Genomic DNA, 20,306 nt, shown 5'->3' with positions numbered 1-20,306 from the left:
GCCCAACGCCGTTCCCTTGTCGATCGCTAGCTGCCGGCAACACCCTAAGAGCATGCATGGGCCAGGCCTGGACTTAGCAGGCGGTAGATCTACCCGAAACTCGTCGGCCTTCACGCCACGTCTCAGGGCATCATGGTACGTACGCATGTGTGTATGTCTGCGGGTTTGTGTGTACAAGTAGTTATGTATAAGGTATGTACCGACAACACCAGGCCTAGCATTTGGCGCATAAGGACAAGTCATCAGAGTGCCAGAGTCCAGCCCCCCCGCTCTGGAGATGGCTGCGATATTGCCCTTCGTTGCCCTGGCATAAGTTGATTAATTGGACGGGGTGGCAATGCAATTGGAAGCGGGGGTGGACCTCAACGCTTTTCCCTGACAAAACGAACAAGGGACGCAAGGCAGGTCGCCGTCTGGATGGCGATTGGGCTCTGGCAAGGGTGGTGGTATCACCGTACATGAGCACGTCACACCTGGTTCCCGACTAACGTACCTGTGATCGAAGCTCTGCATGAGAGGGGATTTCCCACAATACATCACCGAGTTGTCATTCGTCAAGGGTCCCTCCCCTTCACACTTGCTGACGACAAGCCCGGGGCAGACAGAGGCAGGCTCGCTCAGCAGGGAGTGACACTGCCGCCATTCTTTGACAGTCCCGTCTCCCTTGCACCCCACGATGTCACGCTGATCATGACAAAAGCCACCTACGCACTCTGGATCAGGAGAGCGCAGCCAGACGTATGCAGGGAAGGCTGGCTGACACTCCCGGTCGACGGTTTGACGGGGCCCAAGGGAAAGACCCCTGGCTCGAGGAGCAGAGGCGGCGAGCGCATAGTACAACCCCCCACGGTTCCCCCAGCTAGATCGACATTGAAACGGGACGGACAGGCCGTCGAAAGTCCCGGCACTGAGGTAAGGCACAGCACAAGGAGGTGCCCGAGTGGCTTGGATGTGTGGGTGGCTCCAAGGCCCAAGGTCATCTACCTTACGTACCGACTCCTGTTTGGTGGGATGCGGACGGCGATAGACCTTGCTTTTTTTCCTTTTTTTTTTCGTGATTTCTCCTCGATGCAAAGGGGTTTGTCTTGTTGGAACTTGCCGCACTCCCCCTTCTGGTACTGAATGTAAGTGGCTTTCCCAACCCCATTCGACTGCAGGGCCGGTGGGGTTGGTGGGTATTGGAAGAGCCATCCACGGCTATACTTGGATCTCCTAGACCTCCATTTGACCACCTCACCTCCGCCGTTTGGGGAAAGGATATGAGCGAGTCAATGTAGCTAAGGTTCAAGTCGGGCTGGCAAGAGGCTGCCTGGCAGAGTAGGCGAGGAAGTACTTGTCGACTGGAGGAGCTGCAGAGAGGCCAATGTAGCTTGTGTGTAGGTACCTCGTCACGCTCGTGTACCTCTTGAAAGTACGTTGCAGGCTATTGCAGTCTTAGTCTTGACATCGGCTCTGCTGGCCCCAGTTGTTTCTGGGAAAGCCTTTCCCATCAACTCTCTGGCAGTTGATCTGGTCCTGTTCTGTCTTACGGTCCAGCGCCTTCAAATACCCCCGAAGCTGCCCCCTCCCTTCGCCCATCCAGGAGAGAGTCTTCCCATCACTTCCAGTCACCAATCCAACTGTGCCAGCAGCTGCCGAGAGAAACCCCAAACCCGTTGGTCCTTTCACACACTTGAGAGATTTAAACAGGTCCGTTCCGTGGTTTCTTCCCATCTCCCCGAATCGAACTCTACTGTGTCTGCCCCTCATTTGAAGCTCTTGCTGTCCCCCCACTAAAAGCTCCACACTATCTTCACCTAACTTCACCTTGGATCTTCAAGCTCTCGCCCGTTCACACTTGGAAACTTTGACTTTTTCATCCTCTCTTCGTTCGGATACTTTCCCCAGAGACTTATCACTCTAGCGATCTTCTTTCCTCAAAGACTCACCTGCCTCAAACACAGACAAAATGGGCGTTACTGTTCACACGAATGCTGAGGGCAGCGGTCCTACTCCCACCAAGGGCCAGACCGTGACCATTGAGTACACTGGGTACCTCAAGGATGCCTCCAAGCCCGACAACAAGGGCAAGAAGTAAGCTGCTCAGACTCTCTGGACCGTTCTACTCCTTGCTAAACCACTGGGTATTAGGTTCGACTCTTCTGTCGGCCGTGGCGACTTCGTCGTCCAGATCGGCGTTGGCCAGGTCATCAAGGGTAATATGGTCCGGCATTGAGCTGTGACAACGAACAGATGCTGACTCCTAGGTCTTTTCTCAGGTTGGGACGAGGGAGTCACCCAGATGAAGGTTGGCGAGAAGGCCACTCTCGACATCACCAGGTAAGATTTCACTGCCGTCCGCGAGAAGATCTCGAGCATCATTTGCTAACATTGTCCAGCGACTACGGCTACGGCGCTCGGTAAGCTCTATCTTTGCCCCTCTAAATCTCACTCTTGGGCGGGCACTGGCACATCGTCCACTCATGCCCAGTTTATTCCCCTGAGTAAAAGAGAGAGAGAGAGAGAGAGGACTGCTGTACTAACAATGGTCTCAGGGGTTTCACTGGCCACATCCCTCCGAATGCTGACCTGATCTTGTAAGTGTCCTCTACCAACTTCACAAGTGTTACTCTCACCCATGGATACTGACCCCCCTGCCGTAGCGATGTGCATCTCAAGGGCGTCAAATAGAGGCATCAGCCATGCACGACGGAAGACACCGTTTCGAAACTGGCTGGCGATTGAGGGGTTTCTTGGGCGATTTGATGTTATCATGAATACTACAAATCGCAACAAGATTTTGTACTGAAACCATACCTGCGCCCATTGTGCCTGTGAACCTACCATGACGGACTCTCTGTCTATTGAAAACGCACCTCTTCGGGATCCATGGCAGCTATCACCAAGGACGGCTTGAACGGTCGTCGAGGAATGCTTGCCGCACGTTGAATCGCCCGCGTATGTACCATAGATGGGTGTCTTACGGTTGCACAGCATCAAAAGGGGCGGTCTGTCGCACCATTAGACGACTGGCGACTCACAGTGGCAGACTCCCGAGTAGTAACTTTATGCTTGCCCGTAGCCGAGAGCCTGGAGCAGCACAAGAGACAGGCACTCGGCATGAAAGGGTGTTATCTGATGGGCTGCCCGGGAGTATTTGTCGACCGTCGTCTCGCACAGGACACGCACCGTACGCCTAGATCGAGGCCGGCAGCCGAACCAAGATCTGTCCCGGTTGCACGGGTCTCGTGTGTGTCTGTCAGGCGCTCTTCCCAAGATACACACTCTCTAATCTAGCTGTTGATGGGATTCATGGCAAGTTTTGGTCTCGTGAGAACCCTTTTGTGTGCCCTCGGCTCGGCTATCTCTGTGGCTTTTCAGAAAACGCTTCTGCTCGTCTCATTGAGCATCACCCATCGTGGAACGGCATCTCGGGATTACCATCCTCCTCTGCTCGGTCCAGGGAATGATTGGCTGTTTGCCAAACCTGGCCAAGAAATAGAGTGCAACCGCTGAATCTGTCATCTTTCTCTGTCGCCATTAGAAATCATTTCGTGAGCACCTCTTGCCATCTCGAATCTCGAACTGATCGAGTCAACAGCACGAGTAAGGGCAGCTGATGTATCGCTTGTGCAGTGAAAGGTACTTCTCCCTAGTGGGAAGGTGCGCCTATACTTGTGGCGGGGTTGTGGCTACTGCAGAAGCTTCTGGTCGGCCAGCTAGGCAGGCAGGCAGGCAGGCAGGTCTGCCTAGGCGAGTTGACAGGCGGTGGTTGCTGGGTGGTGGGGCCAATTGTGGCCCTGCCTTGCTGCATTGACGGCATGTTTAGAAATCCAGCCTGACAAGCTTCCCACTCAGCCGACCTCTCCTACCACTGAATGGACCTGACTCTTCCCCAACACATCGCCATCTCGTACACTCTAGGAGACCAAGAACCACAATCCATCGGTCTCCTACCTCTCACTTCTCTCTTCGCGTCTCTACCAGGCCACCTTCCTTTTACTGCATCTCTGTGAGAGCGTAGAACACAGCGACCCCGCAAGCGACGTCAGTAGTTGTAGTGGGGGGGAAATACGAACGAGGTTACCGACCTTTGCGACACCTTTGCCTTTTGTTCAAACGCCTTTTTGGACCGGGTTCTCGCCTTTTCGAGAACACCTCTAAGTAAAAGCCGTCAAGCTGGGGAAGCGCAAACTGTCCAGCGGCGACCTGCCTCTGAACCAGAAGCGCATCATGGCTGTGAGTAACTATCCCCGTGCGGAGCATCTGTTCTTCCTACACAGCAAGCAGACTACCGTGCATGTGCTGTGTCCGTGATTGAGTTTGAGAGCAACAATAGATATACTGACCGGCTGTTGCTTTATGCAGGACAATCAGAGGCTTCCGGAGGTTGACCTGGTGACGCGGATGCAGGTCGACGAGTCTGTTGTTGGCGGTGGCGAGATCGACGAGTCCCTGTACAGTCGCCAGCTCTATGTCCTGGGCCACGAGGCCATGAAGCGCATGAGTGCTTCCAATGTTCTCATTGTCGGTCTCAAGGGCCTCGGTGTCGAGGTCGCCAAGAACATCGCCCTCGCTGGCGTCAAGAGCTTGACGCTCCACGACCCCAACCCTGTTGCCCTCGCCGACCTGTCCTCCCAGTTCTTCCTGCGACCCGAAGATGTTGGCAAGCCCCGAGACCAGGTCACTGCCCCGCGCGTTGCCGAGTTGAACGCGTACACCCCTGTACACATTCACGAGTCCACTAGACTCGACGAGAATCTCTCCCAGTTCGACAAGTACCAGGTCGTTGTTCTGACCAACACCCCCCTCAAAGACCAAATTGCTGTTGGCGACTACTGTCACAGCAAGGGCATCTACGTCATTGTCGCTGATACCTTTGGTCTTTTCGGCTCTCTATTCTGCGACTTTGGCAAGAAGTTTACCGTCATCGACTCGACTGGCGAGAACCCCGTCAACGGTATCGTTGCTGGTATCGACGAGGAGGGCCTAGTCTCGGCACTGGACGAGACTCGGCACGGCCTTGAGGATGGAGACTACGTTACATTCTCCGAGGTCGAGGGTATGGAGGCGCTGAACGGTTGCGAGCCGAGGAAGGTCACGGTCAAGGGGCCCTACACCTTTTCAATCGGCGACGTCTCTGGACTCGGCCAGTATAAGCGTGGCGGATTGTACCAGCAGGTCAAGATGCCCAAGTTTGTCGACTTCAAGTCCATCTCGGAGGCGCTCAAGGACCCCGAGTTTGTGATATCTGACTTTGCCAAGTTTGATCGGCCTCAGCAGCTCCATGTTGGATTCCAAGCCCTTCACGCATACGTGCAGACGCACGGCCGCCTCCCTCGTCCGATGAATGCCGAGGATGCTGCCGTGCTCGTGAACTCGGCCAAGGCGTTCAGCAAGGCCGAAGGCATTGAGGTCGAGATCGACGAAGAGCTGCTCACCGAGCTGAGCTACCAAGCAATGGGCGACCTGAACGCCATGGCTGCGTTCTTCGGAGGTGTGACCGCACAAGAGGTGCTGAAGGCCGTCTCTGGAAAGTTCCACCCCGTCAAGCAGTGGATGTACTTTGACTCTCTTGAGTCACTCCCGACCAACTTTGCGCGCTCCGAGGAGCTTTGCAAGCCCCAGGGAACACGCTATGACGGCCAGATTGTCGTTTTTGGCAAGGAGTACCAGGAGAAGCTGTCCAATCTGAAGCAGTTCCTTGTCGGTGCCGGCGCCATCGGCTGCGAGATGCTGAAGAATTTCGCGATGATTGGTCTTGGTACCGGCCCCAAAGGCAAGATCATCATCACCGATATGGACTCCATTGAGAAGAGCAACCTGAACCGTCAATTCCTGTTCCGCGCCAAGGACGTCGGAAAGATGAAGAGCGACTGTGCGGCGGCGGCGGTGCAGCTGATGAACCCTGACCTCAAGGGACATATCGTGTGTCTCAAGGATCGCGTTAGCCCCGAGACCGAGCACATCTTCAACGAGGAGTTTTGGGAGGGCCTGGATGGTGTCACCAATGCCCTTGACAACGTTGAGGCGAGGACGTACGTCGACCGACGCTGTGTCTTCTTCCACAAACCTCTGCTCGAGAGTGGAACTCTCGGGACCAAGGGAAACACTCAAGTCGTCTTGCCTAACCTCACCGAGTCCTACTCGTCCTCTCAGGATCCCCCCGAGCAATCGTTCCCCATGTGCACTCTCCGCAGCTTCCCCAACAAGATTGAGCACACCATCGCATGGGCTCGTGAGCTCTTTGACACGTGTTTCGTCAAGCCTGCCGAGACGGTCAATCTATACCTGACGCTGCCCAACTACATGGAGAGCACTCTCAAGCAGGGTGGGAACGAGAAGGCCACTCTCGAGATGCTTCGAGACTACCTCAAGAACGACCGGCCCCTGTCGTTTGAGGACTGCGTCAGCTGGGCCCGCATGCTCTTCGAGAAGCAGTACAACAACGCCATCCAGCAGCTGCTGTTCAACTTTCCCAAAGACTCTGTCTCTTCCACCGGAACGCCGTTCTGGTCTGGCCCGAAGCGGGCCCCGGATCCGATCAAGTTCGACCCTTCCAACCCGACTCATTTCAGCTTCCTCGTGGCTGCTACCAACCTGCACGCCTTCAACTACAATATTAACATTAAAGGCAAGGACAAGGCGGCGTACCTGACTGCCCTCGAGAACACCATCGTTCCTGACTTCTCGCCCGATCCGGGTGTCAAGATCCAGGCTGACGACAAGGATCCTGTAAGTTGTGCTAGACTCACTCGGACGAGGAGAGATGCTAATTGTACTAGGACCCGAATGCTCCGGCCGCCGGTGGCAGCTCCTTTGATGACAACGCCGAGCTGCAGCAGATCATGAACGAGATCCCCGAGCCCAGCTCGCTCGCCGGCTTCAAGCTGACCCCTGTCGAGTTTGAGAAGGACGATGATACCAACCACCACATCGACTTCATCACTGCCGCCAGCAACCTGCGCGCGGAGAACTACAAGATCGAGACTGCGGATCGCCACAAGACCAAGTTCATTGCTGGCAAGATTATCCCCGCCATCGCGACAACGACTGCGTTGGTCACTGGCCTGGTCATTCTCGAGCACCACAAGATTGTGGATGGCAAGGACGATATCGAGCAGTACAAGAACGGCTTCATCAACCTGGCGCTGCCCTTCTTTGGGTTCAGCGAGCCCATTGCCAGCCCCAAGGTCGAGTACAAGGGCCCGAACGGCAAGGTCACTCTCGACAAGATCTGGGATCGCTTCGAACTGTCGGATATCACTCTCCGGGAGCTCATCGACGACTTTGAGAAGCGCGGCCTCAGCATCTCCATGCTGAGCTCGGGTGTCAGCCTGCTGTACGCGTCGTTCTTCCCGCCGGCCAAGCTGAAGGACCGATACGGCCTCAAGCTGAGCCAGCTCGTGGAGACGATCTCCAAGAAGCCCATCCCGGAGCACCAGAAGGAGGTCATCTTTGAGGTGGTCACGGAGGATGTCGACGGAGAGGACGTCGAGGTTCCGTACATCAAGGTCAAGATCAGGTAGATATGAGGGGGCCTACACTGAGGGGAAATAAGAGTTACTATGCGAAAAATGCATGGTTTAGGAAAGTTCGTGTCATGGGATGCATAAGGTTTATCATTTTCCTTGTCTTTTTGATTTCTCGCGCGGATGAAACATCATCTAACTATCTGCCTCGTTCACGCGCACACACCATCTCACAGGATCACCTGGGCCCTACGATATGCGTTTTAGACGTTGGGTTCCTCGTCTGCTGGGGTAGAGCTAGGGTATTAGAATTGCCAAAACGGTAGACACCTTTGCACTTGCGACTTTGCGGTTCCTTCGTGCCACATATGGTGATTTTTATGGTTTTGCAGCCAAGTCGATCCTCAAAGTACCTAAAATTTGTCTCGTTACAAACCTCTACCAATACCTAACGCCATGCAAGCCTGGGTTCCTCAAATGCTCGCTGAGAACAGTCCTCGGAGACCATAAAAATCTTCGATACATGCTCCCCTCGAGACTAGTATCTCTTCAGCGATATCATGGCCATTGAAAACAGCTAACTGGAGTAGGGTCCGGCCACAACTGTCCTTAGCCTCGATATCTGCGCCTCTGTCGAGAAGTAGCTGCACGACAGCCTCGTGTCCTCTGCTGGCAGCCCACAATAGCGGTGTCCAGCCGTCACTGTCCTTAGCCTCGACATCTGCGCCTCTGTCGAGAAGTAGCTGCATGACAGCCTCATGTCTGCGGTAGGCAGCCTGCCACAGTGGTGTCCAGCCGTCACTGTCCTTAGCCTCGATATCTGCGCCTCTGTCGAGAAGTAGCTGCATGACAGCCTTGTTTCTATTGTTAGTAGCCTGTAATAGTGGCGTCCAGCTAATACTGTCCTTAGCCTCAATATCTGCACCTCTATTAAGAAGCAGCCGTATGACAGCCTCATCTCCACTGTCAGCAGCCCACAATAGCGGCGTCCAGCCGTCAATGTCCTTAGCCTCGATATCTGCACCTCTGTCGAGAAGTAGCTGTATGACAGCCTCATCTCTACTGTCAGCAGCCCACAACAGCGGCGTCCGGCCGTCACTGTCCTTAGCCTCGATCTCTGCGCCTCTGTCAAGAAGCAGCCGCACGACAGCCTCGTGTCCGCTGTCGGCAGCCCACGACAGCGGCGTCCGGCTGTAGCTATCACACACATCTACGTTTTTTGAGGCTTGAAGAAGGATATGCCCTGCTTCTTGAACGCCGAAATATGCTGCTAAATGAAGTCCCACTACTTGTTGTGGAACTCTTTGGCTGTACTTGTAAGATGGGCCCCACTGTCTCATGGAAGAAGCCAGTAATGTCTGACTTGATGCCTCGACCTTTGCTACATCCGTTAAGAATTCCATTACCCCTTCAGGTAGAGTCGCCGCTTCACGAGCATGGCTTCCCCAGTGATGTGCTGCGTAGTCGTAAAACGGATTTAATAGCAACCGCTTTTCAAATGCATCATCGCTTTTGCAGAATCCGGATTCGAAGGCGTTGTATGATAGATAAGTGACACAAACGGTTGTGATCTCAGCTTGGGCATCTGGAAACCAGCGCTGTTGTGTTCCAGGCCGCTCAAAGTATTCTTGCGTCGTGTAGTGGACCAAGCGGATGATGCGACTTTCCTCGTCAATTGTCACCAATCCAGCACAGACAGATATCATGTCCTCGATCTGGGGCAAGTTCTCCGTATCCAGCTCGGAAGTACCAAACTCTACTGCGAGTGCATTCTGAAGCTCTAGCGGAGTGAGCGGTCTCTTCGCAAGCGTAATCCAGGCCAAGACCTGCTTCGCGAGCACTGTTTGGTCTTCTAGCTGGCCGTCGATCCGTGCCATTGCATCCTGATACGCAAAGTCGTATGCCTTTGCTCCTGAGCCTGAGGGCAGGTTTGCTAATGCTGTGCGGACGGCCTTTGGAGACCTTTTGCCCCCTAAGGACTTGAGGTAGAGCTGGGCGAGAAGGAACCTAAGTCTGTGTAAATATTAAACCTCGCATACGGATAGGAACTGACGTACATCCCCTGTACCGACTGGACAATTTTACTTAGGATCTCTTCCTGTAGCAATGAATTGTTGCGCGCAAAGCTTGGAAGCCGGTCGATGTGGCTATCAAGATATCGCCTCATGTCTTCCTCTCTCGCGTGAATCTCTAATGAGGTGCATCCGGCCCTTTTGTTGAACTCGCTAGTGATATTAGGGATGTGCCTTGATGTAACAAAAACGTTGGCCTCCGAGCTCGCTTGAACTTTGAAAAGTTCTGTCAGGAGTCTCGTCTGGCAGCCGTCAACCACACTAGTCTTGTCTAAGGTGTTGATTACAACAAAAACCCTGGAATATATAGCAGTGACGACCTGCAGCGTCTTCGATATCTCATCGAATGATGGCCGCGTGTGTTTGGCCTTGTGCTGTTCATAGAGAGCAGTCAAGCTAGCTGGCGGGGATGCTCTCTTCTCACTCAGCTGCTTCAGGAGGCTTGCAAGCATGTTGTCGACGGTCTGTTCGTTTTGCTGCCTGAAGTTGCAGTAGACATATGCAATAGCAGTATCTTCGGATCCCTGAAACCGTTCAAATAGATCATCGATGGTAATTGCGGTGAGGATAGTCTTTCCTGCTCCAGGAATCCCAGGACAGAACAGCGTCGTCTTGGGCGTTTGTACCCACGTGCGGTATTCCTCTGAATCAATAAGCCAACCGCCTGTTCCTTGTTGTTGTCGATTGATGAAGTCGCTGTGCTGAGCAGCATAGTCGACCGGTGTGAGCCACTCTAAGATTTCCTGATACGCTTCGGTCGCTTCTCGATGATCATCATGAAGACGCAGACGATCGATGCCATCCTTCAAATCATCTTGTGAAACCACGACCTGTGTGATCTCATCGCCCAGCTTCGCAAGGCTATCCTGGCTCTTCTTGGAGCCGTCCTTAACAGCTTCGATCAACTCAAGCAGCTGCTTCTGGTGGTCCTTGGCAGACCTCTGAATGCTTTGGACCAGTTTTCGATGGTTGTTCTCCAGAGCCAAAAGTAGCAGCTTCTTCTCGCGCTCGATTGCGTCGATGATCTTTTGAACTTCCTTCTCTTCGAATGGCCATTTCAAGGCTGTGAGTACCTTCTTCTGACCGTCCTTAGGCTCGAGTTTGGCTTTGACCAGCCTCAACGCGATCGAGAGCCGACTAAGTGGACCATCTGGATACTCGAGGACTCTGATCTTCTCCGACCATGCCTTTCCTTCTTCTGAATCATCCGCCTCGTCCTTGATGTCCTGAAGAATCTTATCGCAGGCTTGGATTTCCTCGCGGAGGAGTCTTCGCGTCTTTGACGCCCCGGCGGCGCTTCCGATGAACCCGACGACCTCGGATGATAGCTGGATGATAGCGATGACGCTGGCAGTAATGCTGAGAGGGTCCATCTGGTCGTCTTTGAGGACATTATTAGCTCGAGTTTATCCGTCAGGTCGAACAACCTACTGAGAACGCCTATGAAGGACGCAGGCTTGTGAATAGCTACCCGGATGTTGCTTTGACTCTAGAGTTATCGAGCTGCTGCCGTTGGAGATGAGATCAACGCGTAGATGCCTGATGAAGACTGCATCTTCTGGCCCAATGCCGCTTTTGAGTCAGCCTCGCGTGCTACACACTCCGTGCGACTTGATGTTGCGGGTTGGCCGGTTGACGCATGTCGCGGGAGTTGGGCATCTTGCATTTCAGTCACAGTCTCAGCCCCACACACAACGTCAGATTACGATGAAGAACAGCCAGTATCAAGAAACTACCAACTGCGATAGACTATAGAAGAGTAGTAGCTGTTGTCAAGGAAAGTGCATGCTGGACAGCCATGGGTTATTTGCAAGGATCACAGCTTTGGGAAGCTATAGCAACGGGAGTAGAGGGGATGTTAGACCAAGCTTCACTGTCTAGCTAAATCCTCAGCACTTTCTCCACTAGCTCATACCACTATAGTCCAGAGCTATAGCATACTGACCCACTGGAGGCTGCTAATATTAATAACTTAGATGATAAGTAAGAGTAGTTAGAGAATCAGAATTACTTGTACAGTTATCAAAAGGGACGGTGTGGTATTAATAGAATTCTACAGGAGTACAGTTAATTGGTTTGTACGGGCATTGTTAGGACAGGGGCTATATCACAAGCCATAAAATGCACCTCCAGGAGAGGGGGGGGGCCAAAATGACCCCTTTGGCTACACTTGAGGTTATTCGCAGTGATGCCACGAGGGTGCTTAGAGGTGAACATCACGTGTGCCCCAACATATCAGATATTGGTGGAAGATGAATGAGGGGCACTAACACAGCATCGCCTCCCCGCCGATCGGCGTGGTTGAAGTTGGCCGATCAGTCACCCATCATGATGAACCAGTCTACCTCTCTCCAACAACATCCCATCATTACCTGAGACTACGAGAGCTTCCCAACGCGAGGTGGGGAGTGCTTGCGGAGATGAGAGGCCGTGATAGCGGGCTGGTGTCGGCTTTGAATTTGTTCAGAGGGACGTCTCCGTGTAACTATTTAAAACAGACATCTCACTCCGGGACAGGGGGAGATAGACCCCTCATGGACTCATGCATACAACTCTCTTCGACCATTGTCTCCTTGCCCTTGACATAGGAATTGCGTCGTTCACGCCGACGATATTACTACTGTCCTTTCCCTTTAAATCGATACAGTAGATATAGACCGACAACACACAGAGCATTGACACCAACCGTTCAGACCCAAACATGTACCGCATCGGCGTAGACGTGGGCGGCACAAACACCGACGCCGCCCTGCTCGACGTCACGGCCCTCGACTCCCCCGGCCGGGGCGTCCTCGCCTCGCACAAGTCGTCCACAACGCCCGACATCACGTCGGGCATCGAGGCCGCCATCGCCGCCGTGCTCCGGCAGTCGGGCGTCGCCGCCGACCAGGACAAGCTGAGCCGCCTGCTGTCCGTCACCGTCGGCACGACGCACTTTATCAACGCGCTCGTCGAGGCCGACGCGCGGCGCCTGGCCCGCGTCGCCGTCGTGCGCCTCTGCGGGCCCTTCACGCGCGAGATCCCGCCCCTCAGCGACTTTCCCGTCGGCCTGAGGCGCGTCCTCGACGGCGGGGTCACCTACCTCGGCGGCGGGCTCGAGATCGACGGGCGCGAGATCGCGCCGCTGGACGAGGAGGCCGTGCGGGCCGCGGCGCGGGATATCGCGCGGTCCGGCGTGCGGGCCGTGGCGCTGGTCGGCGTGTTCGCGAGCATGGACCACGCGGGGGCGCACGAGCGGCGGTGCAGGGAGGTCATGCTCGAGGCGGTGGCGGCCGAGGGCCTGCTGGCGCCGGGCGAGGAGTTCGACGTCGTGTGCTCGGGCGAGGTCGGGGGTCCGGGGCTCCTCGAGCGCGAGAACGCGACGGTGCTCAACGCGGCGGTCCTGCGCACGGCGCGGCGGGCCATCGCCGGCTTCCGGAGGGCCATGGCGCGGCTCGGCCTCGCGGCCTGCCCGCTGTACCTGTCGCAGAACGACGGGACGCTCATCGAGGCGGCCGCCGCGGCCGAGTTCCCCATCAAGACGTTCGCCAGCGGGCCGACGAACAGCATGACGGGCGCGGCGTTCCTGGCCGGGCTGGACAAGCCGCACTCGGTGGTGGTGGCGGAGGGAGCACTAGGTGGTGGTGGTGGTGGTGGCCAGGAGAAACAAGGGGAGGAGGGGGGAGGGGAGCGAGGGGAGCCGCCGCCGCAGGTCCTGGTCGTCGACATCGGCGGCACGACCACCGACGTGTGCGCCCTGCTGCCGTCCGGGTTCCCACGGCAGGCGCCCGGATTCGTCGAGGTGGGCGGCGTGCGGACGGCCTTCTCGATGCCAGAGGTCAAGTCCATCGGCTTGGGGGGCGGGTCCAAGGTCGTCGTCGCCGCCGACGAGGCTGCGGGCGAGGTCGAGGTCGAGGTCGGCCCGGCCTCGGTGGGCCACTACCTCACGACGCAGGCGCGCGTGTTCGGCGGGCCGACCCTGACGGCGACCGACATCGCCGTCGCGACGGGCAAAGTGACCGAGCAGCTCGGAGACGCCAGTCTCGTCGCGGACCTGCCGCCGCGGGTCGTGAGCAAGGCCCGCCTCCGCATCAAGAAGATGCTCGAGGCCGTCGTCGACGAGATGAAGGTCTCGGCGGCGCCCGTGCACGTCCTCCTCGTCGGCGGCGGGTCCGTCCTGCTCGCGGCCGTCGACGGCGACGGCGACGGCGGGGAGCAGGAGCTCGAGGGCGTGGCGCGGTGCGTGCGCCCCCTGCACCACGGGGCCGCCAACGCCGTGGGCGCGGCCATCGCCAGAGTGGCGGGCGAGGTGGACCGGATGGAGATCCTCGAGGGCCGGGACGAGAGGGCCGTGCTGGCCGAGGCGTGCGCCGAGGCCGTCGAGCGGGCGGTCGCCCGGGGCGCGGACCGGCGGACGGTGCAGATCGTCGACGTGGCCAAGGTGCCGCTGCAGTACGTCAGCAACCGCGCGACGAGGATCCAGGTGCGCGCCGTGGGCAAGCTGGCCGTGCCGGACGCGGCTAGCCTCGCGGAGAGGCAGCGGCAGCAGCAGCAGCAGCCAGGAGACGCCCGGGAGTCTGCGGCTGTGGACCTGAACGACGACGACGAGCCCGAGGGCGACAAGGTCCCCGTCCCGGACGCCCTGGAGCCGAGCTGCCGGCCCTCGCTCAGGGTCGACCTCGACGCCTACCGGCCCGAGGTGCGCGGCGGCGTGTGGTACCCGTCCGAGGTGGACCTCGAGCTCATCGGCACGGGCGCCGGCGTCCTGGGCACCGGGGGCGGCGGGCCGACGCACCACGAGTTCCTCAAGAGCGTCGACGCGCTGCGCCGGGCCGGGCCGGGCAAGATGCGCGTCGTCGACCCCTCGGCGCTGCGGGACGCGGACCTCGTGGCCTTTGGGGCGTGGTACGGCGCGCCGAGCGTCAGCAGCGAGCGCATCTCCGGCGGCAACGAGATGAGCCTCGGCATCGACACGCTGACCAAGATCATGGGCATCGAGAGCGTGGCCGGGATCGTGTCGGATGAGATGTACGTGCTGGATGGAACTCGTATTGCATGAGTACATACCAAGTAGTTTTTGTCACTAACACGGTGGTGGCTGTGTTGTAGTGGTGGGCAGAACGGCCTGAGTGCATTCCCGACGAGCGTCAAGTACGGCATCCCGGTTGTCGACGCGGACGGCATGGGCAGGGCGTATCCTACCATGTATCATAGTATGCACAAAATCCCTACCCCCCCAGGCTCATAGACTGATATTGGGGGTGACACAGCAACCATGTACGTCTACGACCAACCGATCTGCCCCGTCGTATTGACGGACGGCCGAGACAACTGCTCAGTTGTGATGGTGAGTTGCATTGCATCTCTTATAACATGCACTATATAAAGGAATGAGGAAAAGCAACAAGCTGATAGGTTCGATCTGCAGAATGGCGAGTCGCCAGCCCGCATCGAGACGATGCTGCGGACGACCGCCGTCGAGCTTGGCCTGAGCTGCGCCGTCTGCGCGCGCCCCTTGCCCGGCAAGGTGATCAAAGAGCTGGCCATTCCCAACACCGTCTCTCAGGCTTGGTACTTGGGCCGTGCCGTGCACGCAGCACGCAAGAACAAGACGAGCTACGTCGATGCCATTGTAAGCCCGGACCAGTGCACCCCCGACCGATAAGCACGAGGACACCCTCTTCTGTTCTCTGACTGACAACTGACTGCGTGTGCCCCAGTTCGACATTAACCCCGGCAAATTGCTCTTCACGGGCAAGATCGCCGACGTCCAGCGGGACATCGGGCGTGGCTACACCATGGGCAGCGTTCTCATCGCACCGCTCAGCAGCGACGAGCGAGAGGGCGCCGGAGCAGGCAAGGTCGCAGCCCTGGCACCGAGCAATCCTAGGATGCAGCACATGTTCATTCCCTTCCAGAACGAGTATCTTTACGCCGCCTTCACCGACGAGAACGGCTCGGCCGAGGGCCGAGAGGTGGCGTGCACAGTGCCAGACCTCATCTCAATCCTGGGCCAGGACGGCGAGGCGATAGGGTCTCAGGAGCTGCGGTACGGGCTCAGAGTCAATGTGATTGCCATGCCTGCGCACCCGCTCTGGAAAATGGAGAAGGGCCTCAAGGTCGGGGGCCCAGAGAACTTCAAGCTCGACATGCCGTTTGTCGGCGTGGGCGAGTACACGAACCCCAAGAGCGTGATTCGTGAGTTTGGGAGTGGTGTCTAGATGTCGAATTGAGAGCAAGGGTTAGAAAGGGGTGCGAATAAACATGATTTTCGAGGTCGGTTGTGCAGGTATCAGATAGACATTGCATGTGCGACAAGGAAGAGGAAGCAGCCAAACATGATCAACCCCTGCTGCTTCCAAATATACCGGACCCCGTCAGTGCCGTAGACCGAGGATCATGGGGGACGGCCCGAGAGCACATGGTCTGAAAGAGCGTCCCAACGTCTAGCTCCAAGCTGTGCAACCTATAGGACCACGTGCAAGGCATGTCCGGCGCGCCTCTCATGAGGGAGAGCGCACCTCCATGCAGCCATCGTGCCATGCAGGCGTACAAGCAGGGAGGGAGGTTATGTGTAGTACAAGGGCCGGGGGGCTAGTCGTGAACTCTGCAAGTTGCTTTTTCCCCAGACCTATTGGACGGTGGCGGCAGAAACGACCCAGCAAGAGGAAAGATGGCATGTTTTTCCAGAGCCACAATCGAGACTGCGGGACAGCCCGTCTGAGGCTTATTGGAAACAAGCTTGATTCAGGTTAGTCTCTGCAGTTTCAAGTTGACATTCTAGACTCAGCTTGTTAGCGGGCAAGCCCATGGGGAGTTTCCTGGGACGGGAAGCAAGTGGCTGGCGGGCGAGCCCGGCCGGCAGCCCAATGAGATGCTTATCTCTGCGCCAGGATGGCCAAGAAGCATTCGCGAATTGCAGACCTCAGGCCATGCCTGGCAGCTCCAGGCTTGGAGGGAATAAGGTTCAATAAACACTATCCTGGTCTGGCCTTGGGCATCATCGTGGTGAGGCCTTTCTGGCTGGTAGCCCGCAACCGGGTTCTCGGCTTCTTGGATCTGCAGGTTTGCTTGATGACTGCAGTTCTGTGTGGCTGTCCTCGTGCATGACAGGGCTTCGAGGGTTGCTCAGACTAGGCAAACAAACGAATGATCGCACGGGAGACGTTGAGCAAGGTGACATTGAAGCTGCAATAGCACTGACGCGTCACTCGACCGACTATCACGCCGCTGGCTGCAGGGAATGGGGATATTTGCACATTTTCGGACGCGGGAATGCAATGTAAAGAGAGCAAAAGCAAAGCCCCCAAAGCCCATAGCCAATAGACAGGGCGACAGGAGACAGAGACGGCCACTCTGGTGAAGGTCAGGCGGGTCTAGCGGTATCACGATGTTGCTGAAGACGGGACTTTGGTGTTTTGGTGTTTGGTCTTGCTGTATCATCGCATCGGCCAGCTTCAACAGTGAGAGGCTCCACACAAGCTCCTTCTCTGGTCTAGACAGTCGTTACGTCACAGCTGGCCGCGGAGAATTCCTCTTTGCAGCCAAGGAAAAGCAACATGGTCCCGATGCCTTGTGATTGTCGAGTGGCTTCGAACTTTCGAATATCACAGCCTGAGCGATTTCTCCCGAAAGACGCGGCGAAATGAAGCAGTGACAAGAATCAAATAATACAATGCAGTCTGAACTTATCTGGCCAGCCCAGCTCAGCTCAGAGGGAAGGTGGGGGAAACATGCTTTGGTGGGGAAGGAGCGATTGAGCGAGCCATGAGTAAAGTAATGGTGATGATTTGTAGTGCTTGACTAATGCTCAAGGACGCTGCTAGCAGGAGGCCGAGACTTAGAGGGCCTACTCCGTACATAGCTCTGCCAGCGTCATTAGTCAGTCTCCGCGAGAGAAACCCGCGAGACAACGTCGACTCTTGATCGCACTAACAGATCTACTTTTGATTTGAAAGGGACTACTAAGAATTACGACATCTCTCACTCTCATACGCCGACACTTATAACACCCCATACAGCCACGGCGATACATCACCCCCTCTATCGCAATTAATACCCCTCCTCTCTCTCCGTGAACCCTCCTGTCCTGAGCCGCCTCGTCGTTGCATCCCATGACCCCTGCCCGTCTCACTACGCCCATCCAGCGTACCGTCTTCATCCCAGCTACCAGGTTCGCTTGTCGCCGCCCCTCGTCCATCGCAGCCAAGCCCTCGATCGGCCACTTCATCTTAACCTCCCGGATATCGACTATAGGATCGCCCGGCGCACGGAACACACCACCTCTGTCTTCAGCTCCCCCTAGCTCCTTCACATCTCTCCAACTACCGGGATCTGCTCGTCGCTTCAGCATGTCGGAGGTAAGCTCCGTGCCGTCCATGGTAGTGGTGGTGGTGTTGCTCCCCTCGGTTGTTCTTAGCAGGGGTTGGGCTCTGATCCTGGTGCCGTGATACACGGCCTGCTGCGTCTAGTGCCGTAGCCAAAGGTGCTCCTGCTTTGCTGCTCTATATAAGTCTGCTCGGATGCTGGCTGTTTTCAACAAGCCTTGCCATGACTCCCAGGCTCGCCGTACAAGAGAGCACAGGCACAAGCACGAGCACGGTATTCAAGAACAGACAGGCCCAATCCTCCCTTCTTTGAAACCCCGTTCAAATTCTACCAAGATGCCCATCGTCAAAGACAGCTCGCTGACCACTATCCTCATCGACAAGGCACCCGATGGAAGGAGGATCACCGACTGGGTGAAGACTGACGACAAAACTGGCGAATTCAAGCGCCAGGTCAGCTCCTTCCGCAACTGGGTCTCCAAGGAGAAAGGTGCCCAGTTCCCCGCCGAGAAGGGCAGATATCACCTCTATATCAGCTATGCTTGCCCCTGGGTATGTTACGAGTCTTGTTCCACTGTCCCCTTGGTCTGGCCATGGTCTACTCACACCGCTGTTGAATAGGCCAACCGCACCCTGATTGCCAGGAAGCTCAAGGGCCTCGAGGACATCATCACCTTCTCCTCTGTGCACTGGCACCTTGGCCAGAAGGGTACGTTTGTCCATCACGCCTCTTCGTATCGAGGGGCTCCTTCGAAGAGAGACGGGACTGACTCCGCACATTAGGATGGAGCTTTGTCTCTGCCGATGAAAGCAACAAGGACGGCGAGAACGTCATCCCTGACCCCATCGAGGGCCACGAGAAGTTCACTCACCTCCGGGATATCTACTTTGAATCCGAGCCCAACTATGACGGCCGCTTCACGGTTCCCGTGCTCTATGACAAGATCCAGAAGACCATCGTGAGCAACGAGAGCAGCGAGATCCTCCGCATGATGGGCACCGAGGTAGGCCAAGACAAGAAAGAGCCAGTTCGCAACTCAGAACTGACAATAAGCTTTCAAGTTCGACGACCTTGTCGAGGAAAAGTACCGCAAGATCGTCCTATACCCAGAGGCGCTCCGCAAGGACATCGAGGAGACGCACGAGTGGGTCTATGACCAGATCAACAACGGCGTCTACAAGTCTGGCTTTGCCACCACTCAGGATGCCTACGAGCGCAACGTCAAGGTCCTCTTCGAGGCCCTCGATAGAGCAGAAGCCCACCTTGCCTCCCGCAAGCCTGAGGATGGGCCCTACTGGTATGGCAAGGATATCACTGAGGTCGACATCAGGCTGTGAGTGTTTCTCTTTTCGGTTGACCATGAAAGGCACCCGTCCGCTGACTTTGTGTATTCTCGTTGCAGTTTCGTGACCCTGATCCGCTTCGATGTAAGCTACCAATCTCTCCTTTGTCTGGTCCTCTGCATTTGAATGCGGACCACTTTGTGCAACCACTGCACCTCGCCGTCTTTTCTGCACACCGAATGCCACGGCAATGCAGCCAGCCATATCCCGCTCCGTGATTCACTCCAAGTACCCGGTTGTCGTCTCTTCACCCCCCCTGGCTCCCCTTGGTACCCTGGCCCATGCGTCTTCTGTTGATCCACACCATCTTGTTTCCCGAAGGAAAAGCAGTCTTCTCCGATCACTAACAGAAAACTGTCAACAGCCCGTCTACGTACAGCACTTCAAGTGCAACATCCGCGACATCCGCTCCGGCTACCCGCACCTGCACCGCTGGATGCGCGAGCTCTACTGGCGTGTGCCTGCCTTCCGCGAGACGACCAACTTTGTCCACATCAAGAAGCACTACACCAAGAGCCACACGCAGATCAACCCCTTCAGCATCACTCCCGTCGGCCCCCTGCCCGATATCCTGCCCCTCGACGAGGAGGTCCCCGCCGTCAAGGCCGCCCGCGCTTCGCAAGTAGGCATTGGGTCTGAGAAACAATAGTGCGGTATCTAGGGAGGGGTGGTATGGTCTGGTTGGCTCTTGGGTTGTCTTCACTGTGTCTGTGTGCTGCGGAGGTATCTCTTGACTTGTATTTTGCAATTTAACTCTTCATTGGTTTACTGGTGCGATTTTCAAAATCATGATTGATCTTGCCTATTGAGTTCTTTTTATTTAGGAAGAATAATAAAGCAATGGAGTATCAATCACCTCTACCTTACAATCTCAAAAGGCCACTGTGATGACTCGGAACGAGATTGAAATATTTGATGCTCAAATTCTTATCTAGCATATGATAGCTAATAATCGTAGCTTTTGTCCAAAGTAAATAACAAAGCAACACGTTTCCAACTCCCGTGATGACCCAAGAAAAAACGAGATACACACTCGGCCTATATATAAGTGAACGAAGGAAAAAGAAAACAAGTCCCAATTCACACATATGCTTTCTGTTTTGTTCGGTCAAACACACACCCATTATTAATGC

The 20,306-nt window shown here is 56.0% G+C and overlaps 5 protein-coding genes across 5 annotated transcripts; 4 read left to right on the top strand and 1 right to left on the bottom strand.

The window, feature by feature from the left end:
* Positions 1-1,948: 1,948 nt before the first annotated feature.
* Positions 1,949-2,670, top strand: E0L32_010668 (uncharacterized protein; the record flags this gene model as incomplete). The annotated part of the gene is made up of 6 exons (XM_031133311.1): positions 1,949-2,073; positions 2,131-2,195; positions 2,247-2,319; positions 2,379-2,399; positions 2,535-2,576; positions 2,643-2,670. The coding sequence occupies 6 exons, from the start codon at positions 1,949-1,951 to the stop codon at positions 2,668-2,670; spliced, it is 354 nt and encodes a 117-aa protein (XP_030989381.1).
* Positions 2,671-4,212: 1,542 nt separating this feature from the next.
* E0L32_010667 (uncharacterized protein) lies at positions 4,213-7,508 on the top strand (the record flags this gene model as incomplete). Its single annotated transcript, XM_031133310.1, has 3 exons — positions 4,213-4,218; positions 4,348-6,714; positions 6,765-7,508. 3 exons carry the CDS (start codon positions 4,213-4,215, stop codon positions 7,506-7,508), a joined length of 3,117 nt encoding a protein of 1,038 aa, XP_030989380.1.
* Positions 7,509-7,924: 416 nt separating this feature from the next.
* On the bottom strand, positions 7,925-10,896 carry E0L32_010666 (uncharacterized protein; the record flags this gene model as incomplete). Its single annotated transcript, XM_031133309.1, has 2 exons — positions 7,925-9,458; positions 9,509-10,896. The coding sequence occupies 2 exons, from the start codon at positions 10,894-10,896 to the stop codon at positions 7,925-7,927; spliced, it is 2,922 nt and encodes a 973-aa protein (XP_030989379.1).
* Positions 10,897-12,224: 1,328 nt separating this feature from the next.
* Positions 12,225-15,723, top strand: E0L32_010665 (uncharacterized protein; the record flags this gene model as incomplete). The annotated part of the gene is made up of 5 exons (XM_031133308.1): positions 12,225-14,530; positions 14,612-14,715; positions 14,773-14,849; positions 14,931-15,134; positions 15,223-15,723. 5 exons carry the CDS (start codon positions 12,225-12,227, stop codon positions 15,721-15,723), a joined length of 3,192 nt encoding a protein of 1,063 aa, XP_030989378.1.
* Positions 15,724-18,165: 2,442 nt separating this feature from the next.
* E0L32_010664 (uncharacterized protein) lies at positions 18,166-19,822 on the top strand (the record flags this gene model as incomplete). The annotated part of the gene is made up of 6 exons (XM_031133307.1): positions 18,166-18,381; positions 18,451-18,538; positions 18,613-18,833; positions 18,892-19,163; positions 19,233-19,257; positions 19,538-19,822. The coding sequence occupies 6 exons, from the start codon at positions 18,166-18,168 to the stop codon at positions 19,820-19,822; spliced, it is 1,107 nt and encodes a 368-aa protein (XP_030989377.1).
* Positions 19,823-20,306: the final 484 nt, after the last annotated feature.

The sequence above is a fragment of the Thyridium curvatum genome, assembly GCF_004353045.1.
Source record: "Thyridium curvatum strain D216 chromosome Unknown NODE_88_length_166537_cov_86.287828, whole genome shotgun sequence".
NCBI lineage: Eukaryota > Fungi > Ascomycota > Sordariomycetes > Thyridiales > Thyridiaceae > Thyridium > Thyridium curvatum.
Note: the sequence above shows the minus strand (reverse complement) of the source record. Positions and strands in the feature narration are given on the sequence as shown.